Source organism: Sinocyclocheilus rhinocerous, unplaced genomic scaffold, assembly GCF_001515625.1.
Source record: "Sinocyclocheilus rhinocerous isolate Xijiao unplaced genomic scaffold, SAMN03320098_v1.1 scaffold409, whole genome shotgun sequence".
Classification (NCBI taxonomy): Eukaryota; Metazoa; Chordata; class Actinopteri; order Cypriniformes; family Cyprinidae; genus Sinocyclocheilus; species Sinocyclocheilus rhinocerous.
In genome coordinates, this window is record NW_015635191.1 from 18234 (window position 1) to 31779 (window position 13546).

Below are 13546 nucleotides of genomic sequence, written 5' to 3' on the forward strand. Positions count from 1 at the left end.
TGTTCTTAAGCACACATGAGAAGCTGACTTTACATCAACATTGAACAAGGAGTCAGGAAACAAAAGTTTCTTTGCACAAACTCTTTTGGAGCAGCAATAAGGGAGTAAATATTGTAAGGGTTGGTTTAAAAACACTTATCGGCCAAAACATTGATTCATTTAGAAACTTTGACAAGAAAATAATTCAGGTTATGGTACTGCCTCTGCTTTGCTTTAGTTCTTTTCTGAACATGCCCAGATTCAATCCTAAACTCTACAGGATCTCGGAGAAAGAACAGTAAAATTATGGAATAAACAGACTCCAGATGAAATGCTTGACTTTTGTGCTTGAAAATACGTGTTTTTCCTGTGTTTCAAAAAATCTTTTTGCTTCCATTTTCACTAAACTAAGTTATTCAAACAATATCTGAAGTCTGTTCACTGACTGTGGGCATGAAGTCACCACAAACACACCAACCAGCGGCAGTGGCCTTTGCCACACACACAAAGAATGTGAACTGTTTGCAGCAAAATCTATTCTGAGCATAAAGACAAACAGAGAGTCTGTGAGTTTGTGACAGAGGAAAAAACAGCAAAGCTACTTAAAGTGAAAAGGAGGCAGCCATAAAAATGCCTTGAGATGTCTGAGAGGAGGTAAACACAACTGCAATTACAAACAGAACAAAATGATGTTGATGCATAAAAGACTGTGCTTTTCTTACAGTCTGACCCACGCCACTGCCTTTGACTGCTTTTGATCCTTTTGGTTAAAACGTTATGAGGAGGTTGTTTTAGCCTGCAAAAGAAAAAAAAAACAGTAAAACCAGGTGCATGAGTGGTGTTGTTTATATAGTCACAGTTGAGCTCAGGTGGCTATTTTCTCTCTGTGACTGTTTGATTCTCAGACCCGGCCAGTCCTGAGCTTTGAGGACATGTACTGTACAGCTGAGGACAAATACGGGAATGAGATGAGTAAAAATGGACTGTAGTTCTTACGATTGTTCTTATCAGTACAACATGATTTGATCTGGATTGCATCTGTACTTCCTTCTATACTGCTTTTAAAGCAGAGCATATTGGTTATTAATTATCTGACTTATACTGTCTTTCGTGAATTAATCTCATCGGTTGTAAATGAGTCAGGCTTTTCTACACGTCTCACAAGGATGCGAGTACTCTGAGACATTCCCATCGAGCACAAACCAAGCTGTCATTCTCTTTAGTTCTGCCTGAGCATAGATTAAATTAAAATCATTATGATCCGAGTCAATAATTCAGCAAGTGTTTTATATATATTACGGCAATTGTTAGCTATTTCTACCTGATTTAACCCATAAAAATTAGTCTTGTTGGTATAGCCTAATGTAAATAAGCTTATTCAGTGGTGTTAAATAATATTTTTGACCTGAACAAACGCAGTTAATTTAGCCGTTCGTTAGTGCACTAATCTTCTCAAAGAGGTTTATACTACAGCTCTCTCATTATCTGATGTGGTGGTCTGTTTGCAGGGTGGAGCTTAATGGCCTGATTTTACTTGCAAGGAAAAAAGGGGCCTCTGAGACTGTGGAAAGCGGTTGGGCTCTTCTATATTTGCTTTGACCATATACACATGCTCCACCCTCGTCACACAGCCCACACAAACCATGCAGTTCCTTCAGACCTCACAAAGCTTAAAAGGTCCTTGTGCTATAAATTCCTTGATGCAAGATGCTCTCATATTTTGTCACATAGGCTGTAGATCGTAAAGCAAACGTTTGAGATTGTGTATGTTGCACCTAAGCTTGCGTATCTGCGCACACTGAGCTCAAGCGCTGGACGTAGGTGAGCGAATGAATCTCGAGCTGCGTGTGGGTGGGAGGGTGAGGTCAGTTTGAGTAAATCACTCTGCACCACATACAGGAGGGGTTCTGCGTAAATGAGCATGTTGGAGTTTCACTGGCGCTCTAAATAGCAGACGGCACAGTAATAAAAGCAACAGCTGATTAGCAGCTGCTACAGTAAGCAGGTTCTTCCTCCTCGAAGGCAGGACAATGCTAAGTGCTAGCACATGGTGTGGACGTGACCCACGAGAATGAAACACAGAAAGCACACATAAATGAAAAACAACATTTGGTTAGAGAAATGCTGTACTTAAGTGTTTCTGGGCCATCATTGAGGTTTATGTGTATTCCTGGACTGTAGACACTAATTGGTGCTCACAGATTTAGATGAGACTTAAAAACTCAGAAAACCCGTCCTTCACATGTGGATTCATGGATTCTTTAGCAACAGCTCTGAAAGAGATCTTTGTTCATTTCATGCTCTTTTCACAGGCCCATGTGAAATCTGCTCCTACAGAACGGCCATCAGTCACATGTTCTACACAGCTTATATGTATTTATTATGTTTAGACCTTAGCTATCACTCAAAGTACAGTAACTAAAGAACCTGTTTATTATTTGATTGATAAATCTTTAGAACACAGAAAACACATAATGAATTTCAGGCAAGGTTAAGTAAAACTTTATTAATCCCTTAAGGGAAAATGTAAAGCCTGTATTACAAGACACCATGGGTTTTTCATAACAAAGTGAACTAATGTAATATGAACATAATTATGAAATGATTCATTGTCACTTTTGTTTCTAACAAAGAGCCCTTGTCAAATAAGACAATATATTAAATCTATGAAAATGTTTTTTTTTCTGTATGAGTCCTCCTTTGATATGGTTCATAGAGTTCTGCAATCCAGCTGCAGTAAGAATACCTGAACACACAGCAGCAGCTCATTTCTCCTCAAACAAACACACATACAGTACAGCATATACTGTACAGTCAAGAAGACTTCAAACGCCTGCTAGATCCCAATGCAAACCCTGTCTTCAACTACTCATCAAATGAGCTCACTGGCCATTTATCAAAGAAGGAAATAATATTCTGTTTTTCAATACTGCTTTAGAAGTGATGCAAGGAGTTCCTTTTGCAGCTAGTTTCGATCATGTCACACATTACTTCATGAATCTCATCATTCTTCTTCATGAAGTATGTGTAGAATCATAAAAATGTTCTCTCCTCAATCAAACTTACTGATTTATCAGTCAGCATGTCTTTGTTCTCTGCAAACTTGTATCCAAACAGAGTCATAGTGGGGCCGCACGCTTTCTGCACCAGCTGCACCAGTTTGAAGGGAATGCTGAACCTCCACTTCTCCACCTGCTCCGAGGAGTTCTTCTGGGTGGAATAAACTCCACTGACCTCCTTAGACACCTGGGTATTTTTTAAGATCCACTCTTCCACCTTCGCAGTGAAGGGAATGCCTATAAAGTCATACATCTCTGCAGCTTTGCGCATGGGGAAACGCGCAATGTCCTCGTAGCGCACTAGCATGTAGCGTCCGCGGAGCCACGGCGGCTGCTTCAGTCCGATCTCAGCAGATGTGCGGATGTTGTCGCAGTTTCCTTTGAGCTTCCTCACTTCATCCTCGTCCACCGGAAGGTCTCCGTCCACGGCCCAGCGCTTCCAGATGTCATACTTGCTGGAGAAGGCCACCATGCGCGAGGCGAGGACGGCGCGAGGATCTCTGACCAGCTGGATGAAGGTCATGTCGAGCCTGGGGTCCTCTGCCAGCGGCCGGAGCGTCTCCAGCTGCCGCACACGGACGGACTTAATCACGCGGTGCTGCTTCTGCATGCAGGACTGAGTGGCCAGCGTCAGGTTGAGCGGACCGCAGCGGCGCTCGCGACAGTGGTAACGCTCGAACACCTTCCTGACCAGCGGCGTGCAGACGAGATCCTCGCACAGCGAGCGGCTGGACTCGCGCCGGAAGAGCGCAGCGGTCACATGATCCTGCGGCGGCGGCTCGATGAAGCTCTCCAGCAGCGAGAAGTCACACAGGAGCAGCTGGCGCAGCACGTCTCGATACGCCGGCGCTGCGACCGAGGCGTTGGTGCCGCCGCTCTCGACCGTCAGCATGCGCTCCACGTGCCACAGCGGCTCGAACAGGTAAAACATGCTGGAGCCCTGCTGGTTAAAGAACTCTCCCACGAACGAGGAGCCGGTGCGAGTCGTGGCCAGCAGAAGGATGTGCTTGCGTCCTCCGCTCCGCTGGACGCTCCGAGTCGAGTTCTCCAGAGCACTCAGGTGTTGGTGGGCCGAGGCGTCCGTTGAGACATTGTGCTGCGCAGCGGACAGCATAGAAGCACTGAGCATCAGCAGCGGGGTCAGCGGGGTCAGTCTGGGGGTCAGTTTATCAGACACCCTGAACAACACAGAAGAAACCACAGTCACACACAGAGTGGATAAAGCTATTAGTGCTAAAGGGACATTTCACCCAAAAATGAACATTCTGTTATTGATTATTCTCCCTCGTGTCCTTCCAAATGTGTATGACGTTTCTCAGTGTGTAAGTGTCAAGTGTTAACAAGTTTGTGGTAATTATAAGATGTAATAAAACAAATTTATTCTCACGGCGTAGGATACAGCATCTTCTCGACATGATGTTAACCACACGGAAATTTTACTGTCTGTAGGCGGGCAAGTTGAAGCTGGCGACGTAGAACGTGGGCAGACATTATGCAAATGTGTTACTTTGTGACGTAGAGCCGTAACAGAATAAGATTCTAATTCCTGACGACTCGTTTAGGCGATTGCGAGCCGACTCTTTTTTTTGATAGACAATAACTTTATTTATCGTGCACTGTCGGCTTCACAACTTTGCAGATAGTTTATGTTCACATACAGCTACATGACACACTGCATGAAAGGTAATATTTGAAAAGGCATAATAGGGGCACTTTAATGTCTAATTTCTTCTCAAAGAAGCAACTTCTCTAAGAACAGAAATTTGTACACAGCAAAATTAATAACACATATTCACTAACACAACCGACAAGCTTTGATTTGAATGTTTTCTGACTTTTATTTAGATTACTGTAATCCTCCACTGCATCACCAAACTGAACACACAGGTGTCACACATACAGAGGAACAAACAGAAGAGGAGAGTGAGAAAACAACCTACTTTGAAATAATGTTGTTTTCCTTTTCTATGATGACCAGAGCCACAATAAAGATGATAGAAATGGTATATTTAATGCGCATTCTTGTGTGTGATTGTGTTCAGCGGGTGATTCACTCTCAGATCATCTTTTTCCTCTGGTTGGACTCTGAAATAAAACACACACGTGACACATGAGTCATGACAAACACTGTAAAACCACACTAATCTAGATTTATTCTCCACTTCATACCCACAAATACATCTGATTTAAAAGTATTTGCCTTTTTATAGCATGTGCGTAATCATTAATTCAAGCTGTCTCGCTGCAGTCATGGATAGTCCATGTTTTTCTGTCAGTAGTTACTGTAGATAATTATTCTTAGGTCTTGTATGACTGTACGATATATAGGAGCATAGTTAGTAGCATTCGTTTAAATGTGTTTTATATTATTAATAGCACTGTCAAATGTAATATATGAGTTATGCTTTACAATCTGACATATAACGACAGGTTTGGTTTTCATAAATAATCTGAATAAATCTCTTGATGAGGCAGAAAGAGACGAATCAAATGCAACATAAGTGGATTTTGACGTGTTTGTAAGTGTAGTTCTGTGAGCGACTGGCAGGCCGTTCATATGGAGTCAGTTCAGCTGCATTTCTATGCTGTTTCTACGCTGTTTCTACACAGTTATGTACTCTGCATAGTCTGAGATATATTCATAGCACAACATGCTGCTTAAAGACGTACTGACGTTTGCTCTGGAAGCAGAAGACAAAGATGTAGTAATAATAATAGTGATTCTTGTTTTAGTAAACAGCATTAATTATCACTCGCTGTGAATCATGTGCAATACTGACACCACAGCAGAGGATGCTGGGAAGGGTTTCAATTAAAAGCTATAAACACCACTAAAATATAAAGACAGTGTATTTCACATGCAAACAATCACTCATTAATACAAACAACAGAAATCTGGGTAACACTTTACAACAAGGTTTCATTTGTTATCATTAGTTAATATAAACCTACTAACCTTCCTCTGTAGCATTTATTAACATTACATAATGCACTGTGAACTAACAAACAAACAATGAACAACTGTGGTTTTATTAACTAACATTAACAAAGGTTAATAAATCCTGTAAAGATGATAATGCTCACAGTTAGTTCATGTTAATTAATGTTAACAAATGAGACAGGCACCTTCGGTAAGAAAGACTTACAGAAATCTTGCTGTTTGAGCTCAATTAAACAGTTTTCAGAAACGGGTGAGGTGATTAAACTGATTTCACCTCATCATGATTTGAAAAATACCTTTACAGTTAAAACAAATACATTGATAAGCAACATTTGCTGTGTAAATCTGAAGATTTCTCCCAGAAACTGCTGAAACTGCAAACAGACAGAACAAAAAAACATTCATTACACTAAACAGCGACTGTGCCGGAAATATTGCCTTAAAGTCACAATACAGCTAAATTACACCTCTACAGTTTGAGTGTGTTGACATATGAATTATCCAGATTGTCTACAAGTCTTTACATTTTATGTGTCTGTGCATAGATGGCGTAAATTTGCAATTATACTGGTGAAAAAAACATGTTTAGCAGCAGAGATCACAGGATCATCCCAGACACATTGACTCAACACTTATAGGTTCAGACAGAGTAAATCCTCTGTAGTCTGTTATTTGGAGAAATAAATGTGATTCTGTAAGATTCCAGTTTCAAGATGTTTATGAACATTTCTGAGCAGAGATCAAACCCGCTGCATTCAGTGTCGCAGATAGTCACTTGCTCTCATGAAGAACATTGGAACAACACTAAAGTACAGCATCACACGTACACAGTACAGTAGTATGTGTCAACAGTATGAGTAAAGTAGTATTTAAATGATGTGTTAGTATGTTATTGGGTTTATGAGCCGGGGTGATAGATGAGCAAACTTTCAAAGACTCTCACCTTCAGGAACACTAGATAACCAGTGCTCCAGTCTAAAGCAGGGGTATGTGTGACCCTGTAAGAGTGTGTTGTGTGGGATGATAATAACACAGTACTGTAGGAGGCTGAGAGAGACGCTGTCCTGCCAGCAGACGGTGGTTAGGAGGCAAGTTCTGTCTTGCACTGTTAACCTGAGCCACAAATTAGACTCAGAAAACCTTCACATCACCACCAAAACTCTGATCTAATCATGTCATGTATTTAGCCTCATCTTCCCACGCGGTCTCTTTTACTCGTTCATCTCTAGTCTTCTAACCAAAACCTGGACTAACTGGAAGCTGCACCAAAAAACCCAACCTAAAATGCTTCATATCTTCTGTGTTTCTATTCTTGTTTATTGGCGATAATCATCTACATGCCTGTAATAAGCAAAATACAAATCTCAACAAAACAGGAGATCTTCACCCTGTGCCTGAGTTATTCACACTCATATTTAGACTGCTGGTCAAAAGTAAATGATGATTGATTATCATCCTGTAAAAGACCTGAAAGCTGTGCTTCATCTCACACTCGTGTCACATTCCTCACACACACACTAGAGAGACGGACAGCGAGCCCTCAGTAAACAGCACTTCATCTGATCAGGATCAACTAAAGACCTGCGAGAAACACACGAAGCATTGAAAGCAGCCTTCGCCAAACACACAGCGATATGATCAGATTAATAGCGCGGATTGATAGTGATGCAGTAATAAATCTGCAGATGTTACAGCATCAGTCGCAATCACAGACGAGCGATACATTACATACATCACTTCAACAGTTCAGCAGTTATATCAGACAGTGAGAAACACATCGAAAGTCATTCATGATCATTTTGAAATGACAGCAGAATAAAGCATGATGATACTGTACCATTACATTTCCGCCTTCATTAGTTTCCTCGATCACTTGATGAAAAAAACACAGTAACATCCAGATCACTGTGTGTAAAATTCAGTATTCAGTAGTTTTAAAAAAATCGAATCCATCATTTAATAATCATTCACGTCCAGCTCTGTAACACATTAAAACTATTAAATCAAGCAATTACCTACACAAACATCTAACATTGATCGGGAATGCAAAAAACCTCACAAATGTATTGTATTTGTGGATCGAAATACGTTTAGTTTAAAAGCGATCGGGCTGAGAGACAGATGCGCCTCAGCAGCGGAGCGAGAGCAACTCTGCGTCACTGCGTCACTGCGACGTGCGCGCCCCCGCCAGCGCAGCATCATAATTACAAAAAAACAACAACATGATATTTTATTACAGGAGCACCAACACAGTGCAACAGTGTATGACAGCTCGGTAACATATGTATTTCTCGTAGAAATAATAATAATAATAATAATAATAGACTAATTCCCTCATTGTTTCAAGGCATAATGGAATGATGGAATGTTTATTGGAATAATGTAATAGCATTTACATTGTGGGAGAAAGTATGGCTACTTGCTGGAAAAGGTTTCAATATTATATTATATATGAAGATTAAGTATTAATATGTTTCATTAAAACATTTGAATGGAATATAAATTTTACAAATTACTTTGTAAATTATGTTGGAATGATATGGCTGTTTGCTTTGTTTATTAGAAACGATCAAAACAAAGACAATTTTGCAACAATATTCGGTATTTATAAATCATTTTTAAATGCAATATTGTTCAGTCTTAACAGTATCAGACCGTTACTTTATTTGTTTCTTTAGTCTAGTTGTTCTAGTATGTGATTAATAATTTAAAAAATAGAATAAACAAACGGAACATAAATTATTTAAAAGCTAACTCTGAAACGTTAACAAATGTAGAACGCTTGTCCCAGCTGAAGAAGTCCAAACTTCAAGACCCATAGTGCATTGCGTGGCTGTCGCCGGCCTGTGACGTCACACTCAGGAACGTTCAGGAAGGTGTTTACAGTTTGTTGCGTCATTGGTGAAGACGCATCGGAAAGGTGAAGTTAGACAACAAGCCAACTGGTGAGTTTTACTTAATGTAATGTTTTACAAAACGTGACGTGTAAATGTCGTTCTACAGGATTATTCGCTGGACTCATATCTAGGTAAACACTGATAGCACTGAACATCCTCTGCTTGTTCTTGAGTTTGTCGTTGCATAAAATCTTCCTCTTGTCCTGTTTAGCAGCTGTATTCCCTCTGCTTCACGCGAATGTATGATAATTAGCTCTGGTTTCTGCCTGTGTTTCAGTATTGTTCAGTGATGCTGGTCACACGCCTGTCATGCCTGCGGTCAGTCCTGCGGAGTCCAGCCCTGATGAAGTCCGGTCCAGTCCTGATCAGACCACAGCAGGTTCCGAAGATCTGTTAGCCAGATAAGAGCCTCACTGGAGCGGCTCGCTTGTGAACTAGCAGTCGAGCGCCAGGGCTGTGTTCTGATTAATCATGTGTTGTGTTGTATTTCATGTATTTCAGGGTTACTCCACCAAGACTAGACTGGGATTCCGCCGGAGCAAGACGGCCAAAGACCAAGCGTTTCAGCCTGCTACAGACACGGCGATTAAAAGTGAATTCTGTTAACATGTCCTTTTATAAAGACCGTTTTCTCCACATGTATGTATTTTTATAAAATGATTATGTTTTTGGTGCTGTTTACACCGCTGTACCATGTGTCTGATCTAGAGTCGTTAGGCTTGTTTGAGATAGACAAGTTCTGCATGCTGGTTAGAAATGCTGTGCTAAAATACTCTACAGCATTTACCAGCAAAATAAAATCATGATGGGAAATGACTGTCAGCTCATGCTCGTTGGATTAGAACCATCAAACACACACGTTCAGACTCGCACCTGTTCTGTGTGTCTTTGGATTGTGGAGGGAAACTCTTAGTCTTCACTTCTGACTTAGTTACAAGTAATCTTGTCCTAAATGCTTTAGACCCTGTTCTCAGCTGTATCTGCTGCTTGTGATCGGATCACCTGAGATGGATGTTAATGCCAGGTCTGAACATTATGTAACGAATGCATGTTTGAGTCTCTAGTGTTTCAAACTCAAAATAAGTAAAGGATATTTATATTTATGGCCTATTTTAAAAGACACCCCAGGCGACTCCCCATGAGACCGATGACGTGTGTGATTCTGTCCTCTGCAGTCGACAGCATGGGCCGGATCGTCCTCGCTGGAGGCGCCGCTGTTGGACTCGGAGCTTTGTGTTATTACGGATTAGGCATGTCCAACGAGATGGGAGCCATCGAGAAAGCAGTGTAAGAATCACCTTCACATCAAACACTGTAACGGCTAGAACTGATCTGATGATGCCAGCACAGTGATCCGATTGTTAAATGAACTTCTCGTCTGATCTGCAGACAGCACACGACTGGTTTTGTAATCTTGGTGATAACTGGTGTAATCTGATCATGTCTGATTCACTACAAAGCTGTTCATTTCGATCTCTGCAGAAGTTTCTGTTGAGTTAAACTAGAGTAGATCAAGTCTGACACGTTTTACTTCTCATTTTAAGGTTTGAGTTTTATAATGTGGCGCTGAGAAAGAACAGCTTCATGGTACGATCATGTCATTCATGAGACCTGTTAGGATCCGCTCAACTGAGCTGGATTTAATGTGACTGACAGTCAACATATATACAAGCTTACATTGCAGATATTCTGTAAGAGCTCCTCATGTGAAGTCTTTGAAGGAACACTTCGTGCTTGATGCAGACTGAAGCTGTGTTTGCAGGATCTGGCCGCAGTATGTGAAGGACAGGATCCACTCCACATACATGTATTTCGCGGGCAGCGTGGGTCTGACGGCGCTCTCGGCCGTCGCGGTCAGCAGGACACCGGCGCTCATGGGACTCGTGATGAGGGGCTCCTGGCTGGTACGCTAGAGATCATACTGCTTTTTATTCATCGCCCTTTACATACACTCTTCATAACAACAAATCAACAAAACGTACTGTAAGGCAGCTACTAATTATATACTGTATTATAGCATCCTATGGCACAGTAATGATTCAGCTTGTAGTTTAATATTCACATTGATGTTTAATGCTGTGACAACCTTGTGAACGATCCGCAGGCTATTGGCGCCACGTTCGCTGCTATGATCGGCGCCGGGATGCTGGTGAGGTCGATCTCGTACGAACACAGTCCGATGCCGAAACACCTGGCCTGGGCTCTACACGCAGGTAAAGTGCTTTCACTGCTTTAACTGACCTCCAGAGGGCACTGCAGTCTGCGTTTGTGCTTCTGCTGGGTTAGTTTAGCACTGCTAATGTTTCTCTGGTGCTCATGACGTCGTGTGCAGGTGTGATGGGAGCCGTCATCGCTCCGTTAACTCTGCTGGGTGGCCCGCTGATGGTTCGAGCAGCCTGGTACACCGCAGGAATCGTGGCCGGTCTGTCGACGGTGGCCATGTGTGCGCCGAGCGAGAAGTTCCTGAGCTTGGGCGGCCCGCTGGCCGTGGGCTTCGGCGTGGTGTTCGCCTCGTCTCTGGGTGAGATGCATTTACAGTCCGCCGCAGACTGTGTGGCTGTTTAACCTTACAGACTTCACAGGAGTTTCTTCTGTTCTCTCCTCTCTGCAGGCTCCATGTTTCTGCCCCCCACCTCTGCATTCGGGGCCGGCCTGTACTCGGTGGCGGTTTATGGAGGTCTGGTCCTGTTCAGCATGTTTCTGCTGTATGACACACAGAAAGTCATCAAGCGTGCCGAGACGCACCCTCTTTACGGCGTTCAGAAATATGACCCCATTAATGCGTAAGTGTTTTCTGTGGGCAAGCTAAGAGTCAGACTTGTGCATTTGTAATATGTGTTTCGTTTCATTCAATCGTTCTATCGTTTAAACGACACGCAGTATGACTTCCGTCTGTTAACATCGCTGCTCCTGCTCTTCCAGATGTATGGGCATTTACATGGACACGCTCAACATCTTCATGCGTTTGGTGATGATTCTAGCTAACGGCGGCGGAAACAGGAGGAAGTAGCCGTAAGGAGACAAGAACACATGACACTGACTGGACGAGAAAGATTTAGCTGAACAAAGTTTATTCATTTATTTTGCATTTATTTGTTTAAAAGCAGAAAAAACCTTTCGATTGCTTTCAGCTGAATTGCATTTTAAACATGTCCAACAGTACAAGGTAATTGGCGTAGTTAATGTGTCTTATCAAATGAGGCTGAATGCAGATCGTCTTCCACAGCTGGTGTAATTATAACAAATATTTTTGTATATTTATTTAGGAAAGAGATCACAACAGACTTAGAGTTATTGCACAGAAAACACTGTGATTGTTCTGTTCTTGCAGTTTGGGGTTCATGGTTCAATAAACTTTAGTGGTATCTCAGACTACATCTTTAACGTTTAATCACCATTTTTCTGACATTTTAACAACATATCTGGCACTGTAAAAGCTGAAGACACTAAACTTTAGAGCAGCTGATGTTGAATCCTCAAGACAGAAATTCCTCATGTGTTCTGTTATCTTGCCGTTTCATTGTTTTCTTTGAGCGTTTAGTTGAATTCAGTGTTGTCTGATGTTTTTACACATTGATTTTAGGGTCTTTGATTCTTCAGATTTTTTTCCATTTATTTCCATGAAGCCTGTGTTGTGCTGTTATGAGAGTATCTGACCAGCGGCAGATGACAGTGAGATTAGAGAATAATCCTCGTGTCTCCATCTGTATTCTGATGCGGATTAATCCAGAGAGGATGGGGACATCAGCACTGCTGCAGGTGCCACTTACTTTAAAAACTCAAACGTTAGGAAATATTCTGGAGTGAATTGCAGGTCTCTTTGACTGTCAAAGCACTTAAAGCGCATTATTGAGAAGTGACTGTCAGTGTCCACAGGAGCAGATCTGGTGTGTGTTTGTGTGATCATGTAGTCGCTCTGACTGTAAACCAGCAGAGGGAGCATCAGACACATCACTCTCAGAGGAGACGGGCGGGTGCCCCCCAGATGTCTTGCCATAGGCTTGTTTTTAGTAAATTACTAACTGCATCTGGCATGTGTAGGCAGCTGCCTAGGGCCGCTTTTTTCCTCTATATACTTAATTTTAGGCGGTTTCTATAGCGTGATCTTAATGACAATGTTGAGAGCGCACAATGTTACTCAATCCATGTAATGCTCTCCACTCCAAGTGGATTTCCTTCACTCTCACAAAACTGCATGTGTGCTATTAAATATACATTGTTCTTTTATGAATTGGCTCTGCTCTCGCTCAGATATTACGTGTAACCGGCCTCGCATCACTGAAGACCAGAGGAGCTTTTTTTTCTAGTTCAGGTGAAGAGTAGGCGGCCGCTTTTTTCCTCTATATACTTAATTTTAGGCGGTTTCTATAGCGAGATCTTAATGACAATGTTGAGAGCGCATAATGTTACTCAATCCATGTAATGCTCTCCACTCCAAGTGGATTTCCTTCACTCTCACAAAACTGCATGTGTGCTATTAAATATACATTGTTCTTTTATGAATTGGCTCTGCTCTCGCTCAGATATTACGTGTAAACGTCCTCGCATCACTGAAGACCAGAGGAGCTTTTTTTTCTAGTTCAGGTGAAGAGTAGGCTTTTCTCACTAAATGGAAGCAAGCTGATTATAGTCAGCCTTCTCTAGTTATTTATTTTATTAATAAATACTTT

The 13546-nt window shown here is 41.8% G+C and overlaps 2 protein-coding genes across 5 annotated transcripts; one reads left to right on the top strand and one right to left on the bottom strand.

Moving 5' to 3' along the window:
- Positions 1-709: 709 nt before the first annotated feature.
- On the bottom strand, positions 710-5096 carry LOC107746740 (carbohydrate sulfotransferase 3-like). Of its 2 annotated transcripts, XM_016561030.1 has the most exons (3): positions 4979-5096; positions 3046-4216; positions 710-775 (listed from the first exon to the last, which is right to left on the bottom strand). In XM_016561030.1, the coding sequence occupies exons 1-3, from the start codon at positions 5056-5058 to the stop codon at positions 755-757; spliced, it is 1272 nt and encodes a 423-aa protein (XP_016416516.1). In that variant the 5' UTR covers positions 5059-5096; the 3' UTR covers positions 710-754. The 2 variants fall into 2 exon arrangements, with proteins under 2 accessions (XP_016416516.1, XP_016416515.1); XM_016561029.1 differs by lacking the exon at positions 710-775 and having other exon boundaries at positions 2534-4216.
- A 3706-nt stretch (positions 5097-8802) lies between these two features.
- On the top strand, positions 8803-12251 carry LOC107746742 (growth hormone-inducible transmembrane protein-like). 3 transcript variants are annotated; one of them, XM_016561031.1, is made up of 9 exons: positions 8803-8924; positions 9154-9255; positions 9378-9468; positions 10052-10163; positions 10639-10780; positions 10981-11089; positions 11209-11397; positions 11488-11659; positions 11799-12251. In XM_016561031.1, exons 2-9 carry the CDS (start codon positions 9166-9168, stop codon positions 11884-11886), a joined length of 993 nt encoding a protein of 330 aa, XP_016416517.1. In that variant the 5' UTR covers positions 8803-8924; positions 9154-9165; the 3' UTR covers positions 11887-12251. The 3 variants fall into 3 exon arrangements, with proteins under 3 accessions (XP_016416517.1, XP_016416518.1, XP_016416519.1); XM_016561032.1 differs by lacking the exons at positions 8803-8924; positions 9154-9255; positions 9378-9468 and adding an exon at positions 9501-9900 and having other exon boundaries at positions 9996-10163; XM_016561033.1 differs by lacking the exons at positions 8803-8924; positions 9154-9255; positions 9378-9468 and adding an exon at positions 9504-9900.
- Positions 12252-13546: the final 1295 nt, after the last annotated feature.

Excerpts from the sequence above, each read along its gene's own strand:
- LOC107746742 (XM_016561031.1), top strand. The coding sequence starts at position 9,166 with ATGCTGGTCACACGCCTGTCATGCCTGCGGTCAGTCCTGCGGAGTCCA. Across the intron at positions 9,256-9,377 it reads TCCTGATCAGACCACAGCAG|GGTTACTCCACCAAGACTAG; the intron begins GTTCCGAAGATC and ends CATGTATTTCAG. Across the intron at positions 11,398-11,487 it reads GGTGTTCGCCTCGTCTCTGG|GCTCCATGTTTCTGCCCCCC; the intron begins GTGAGATGCATT and ends TCCTCTCTGCAG.
- LOC107746740 (XM_016561029.1), bottom strand. The coding sequence starts at position 5,058 with ATGCGCATTAAATATACCATTTCTATCATCTTTATTGTGGCTCTGGTC. Across the intron at positions 4,217-4,978 it reads GAAAACAACATTATTTCAAA|GGTGTCTGATAAACTGACCC; the intron begins GTAGGTTGTTTT and ends TGTGTTGTTCAG.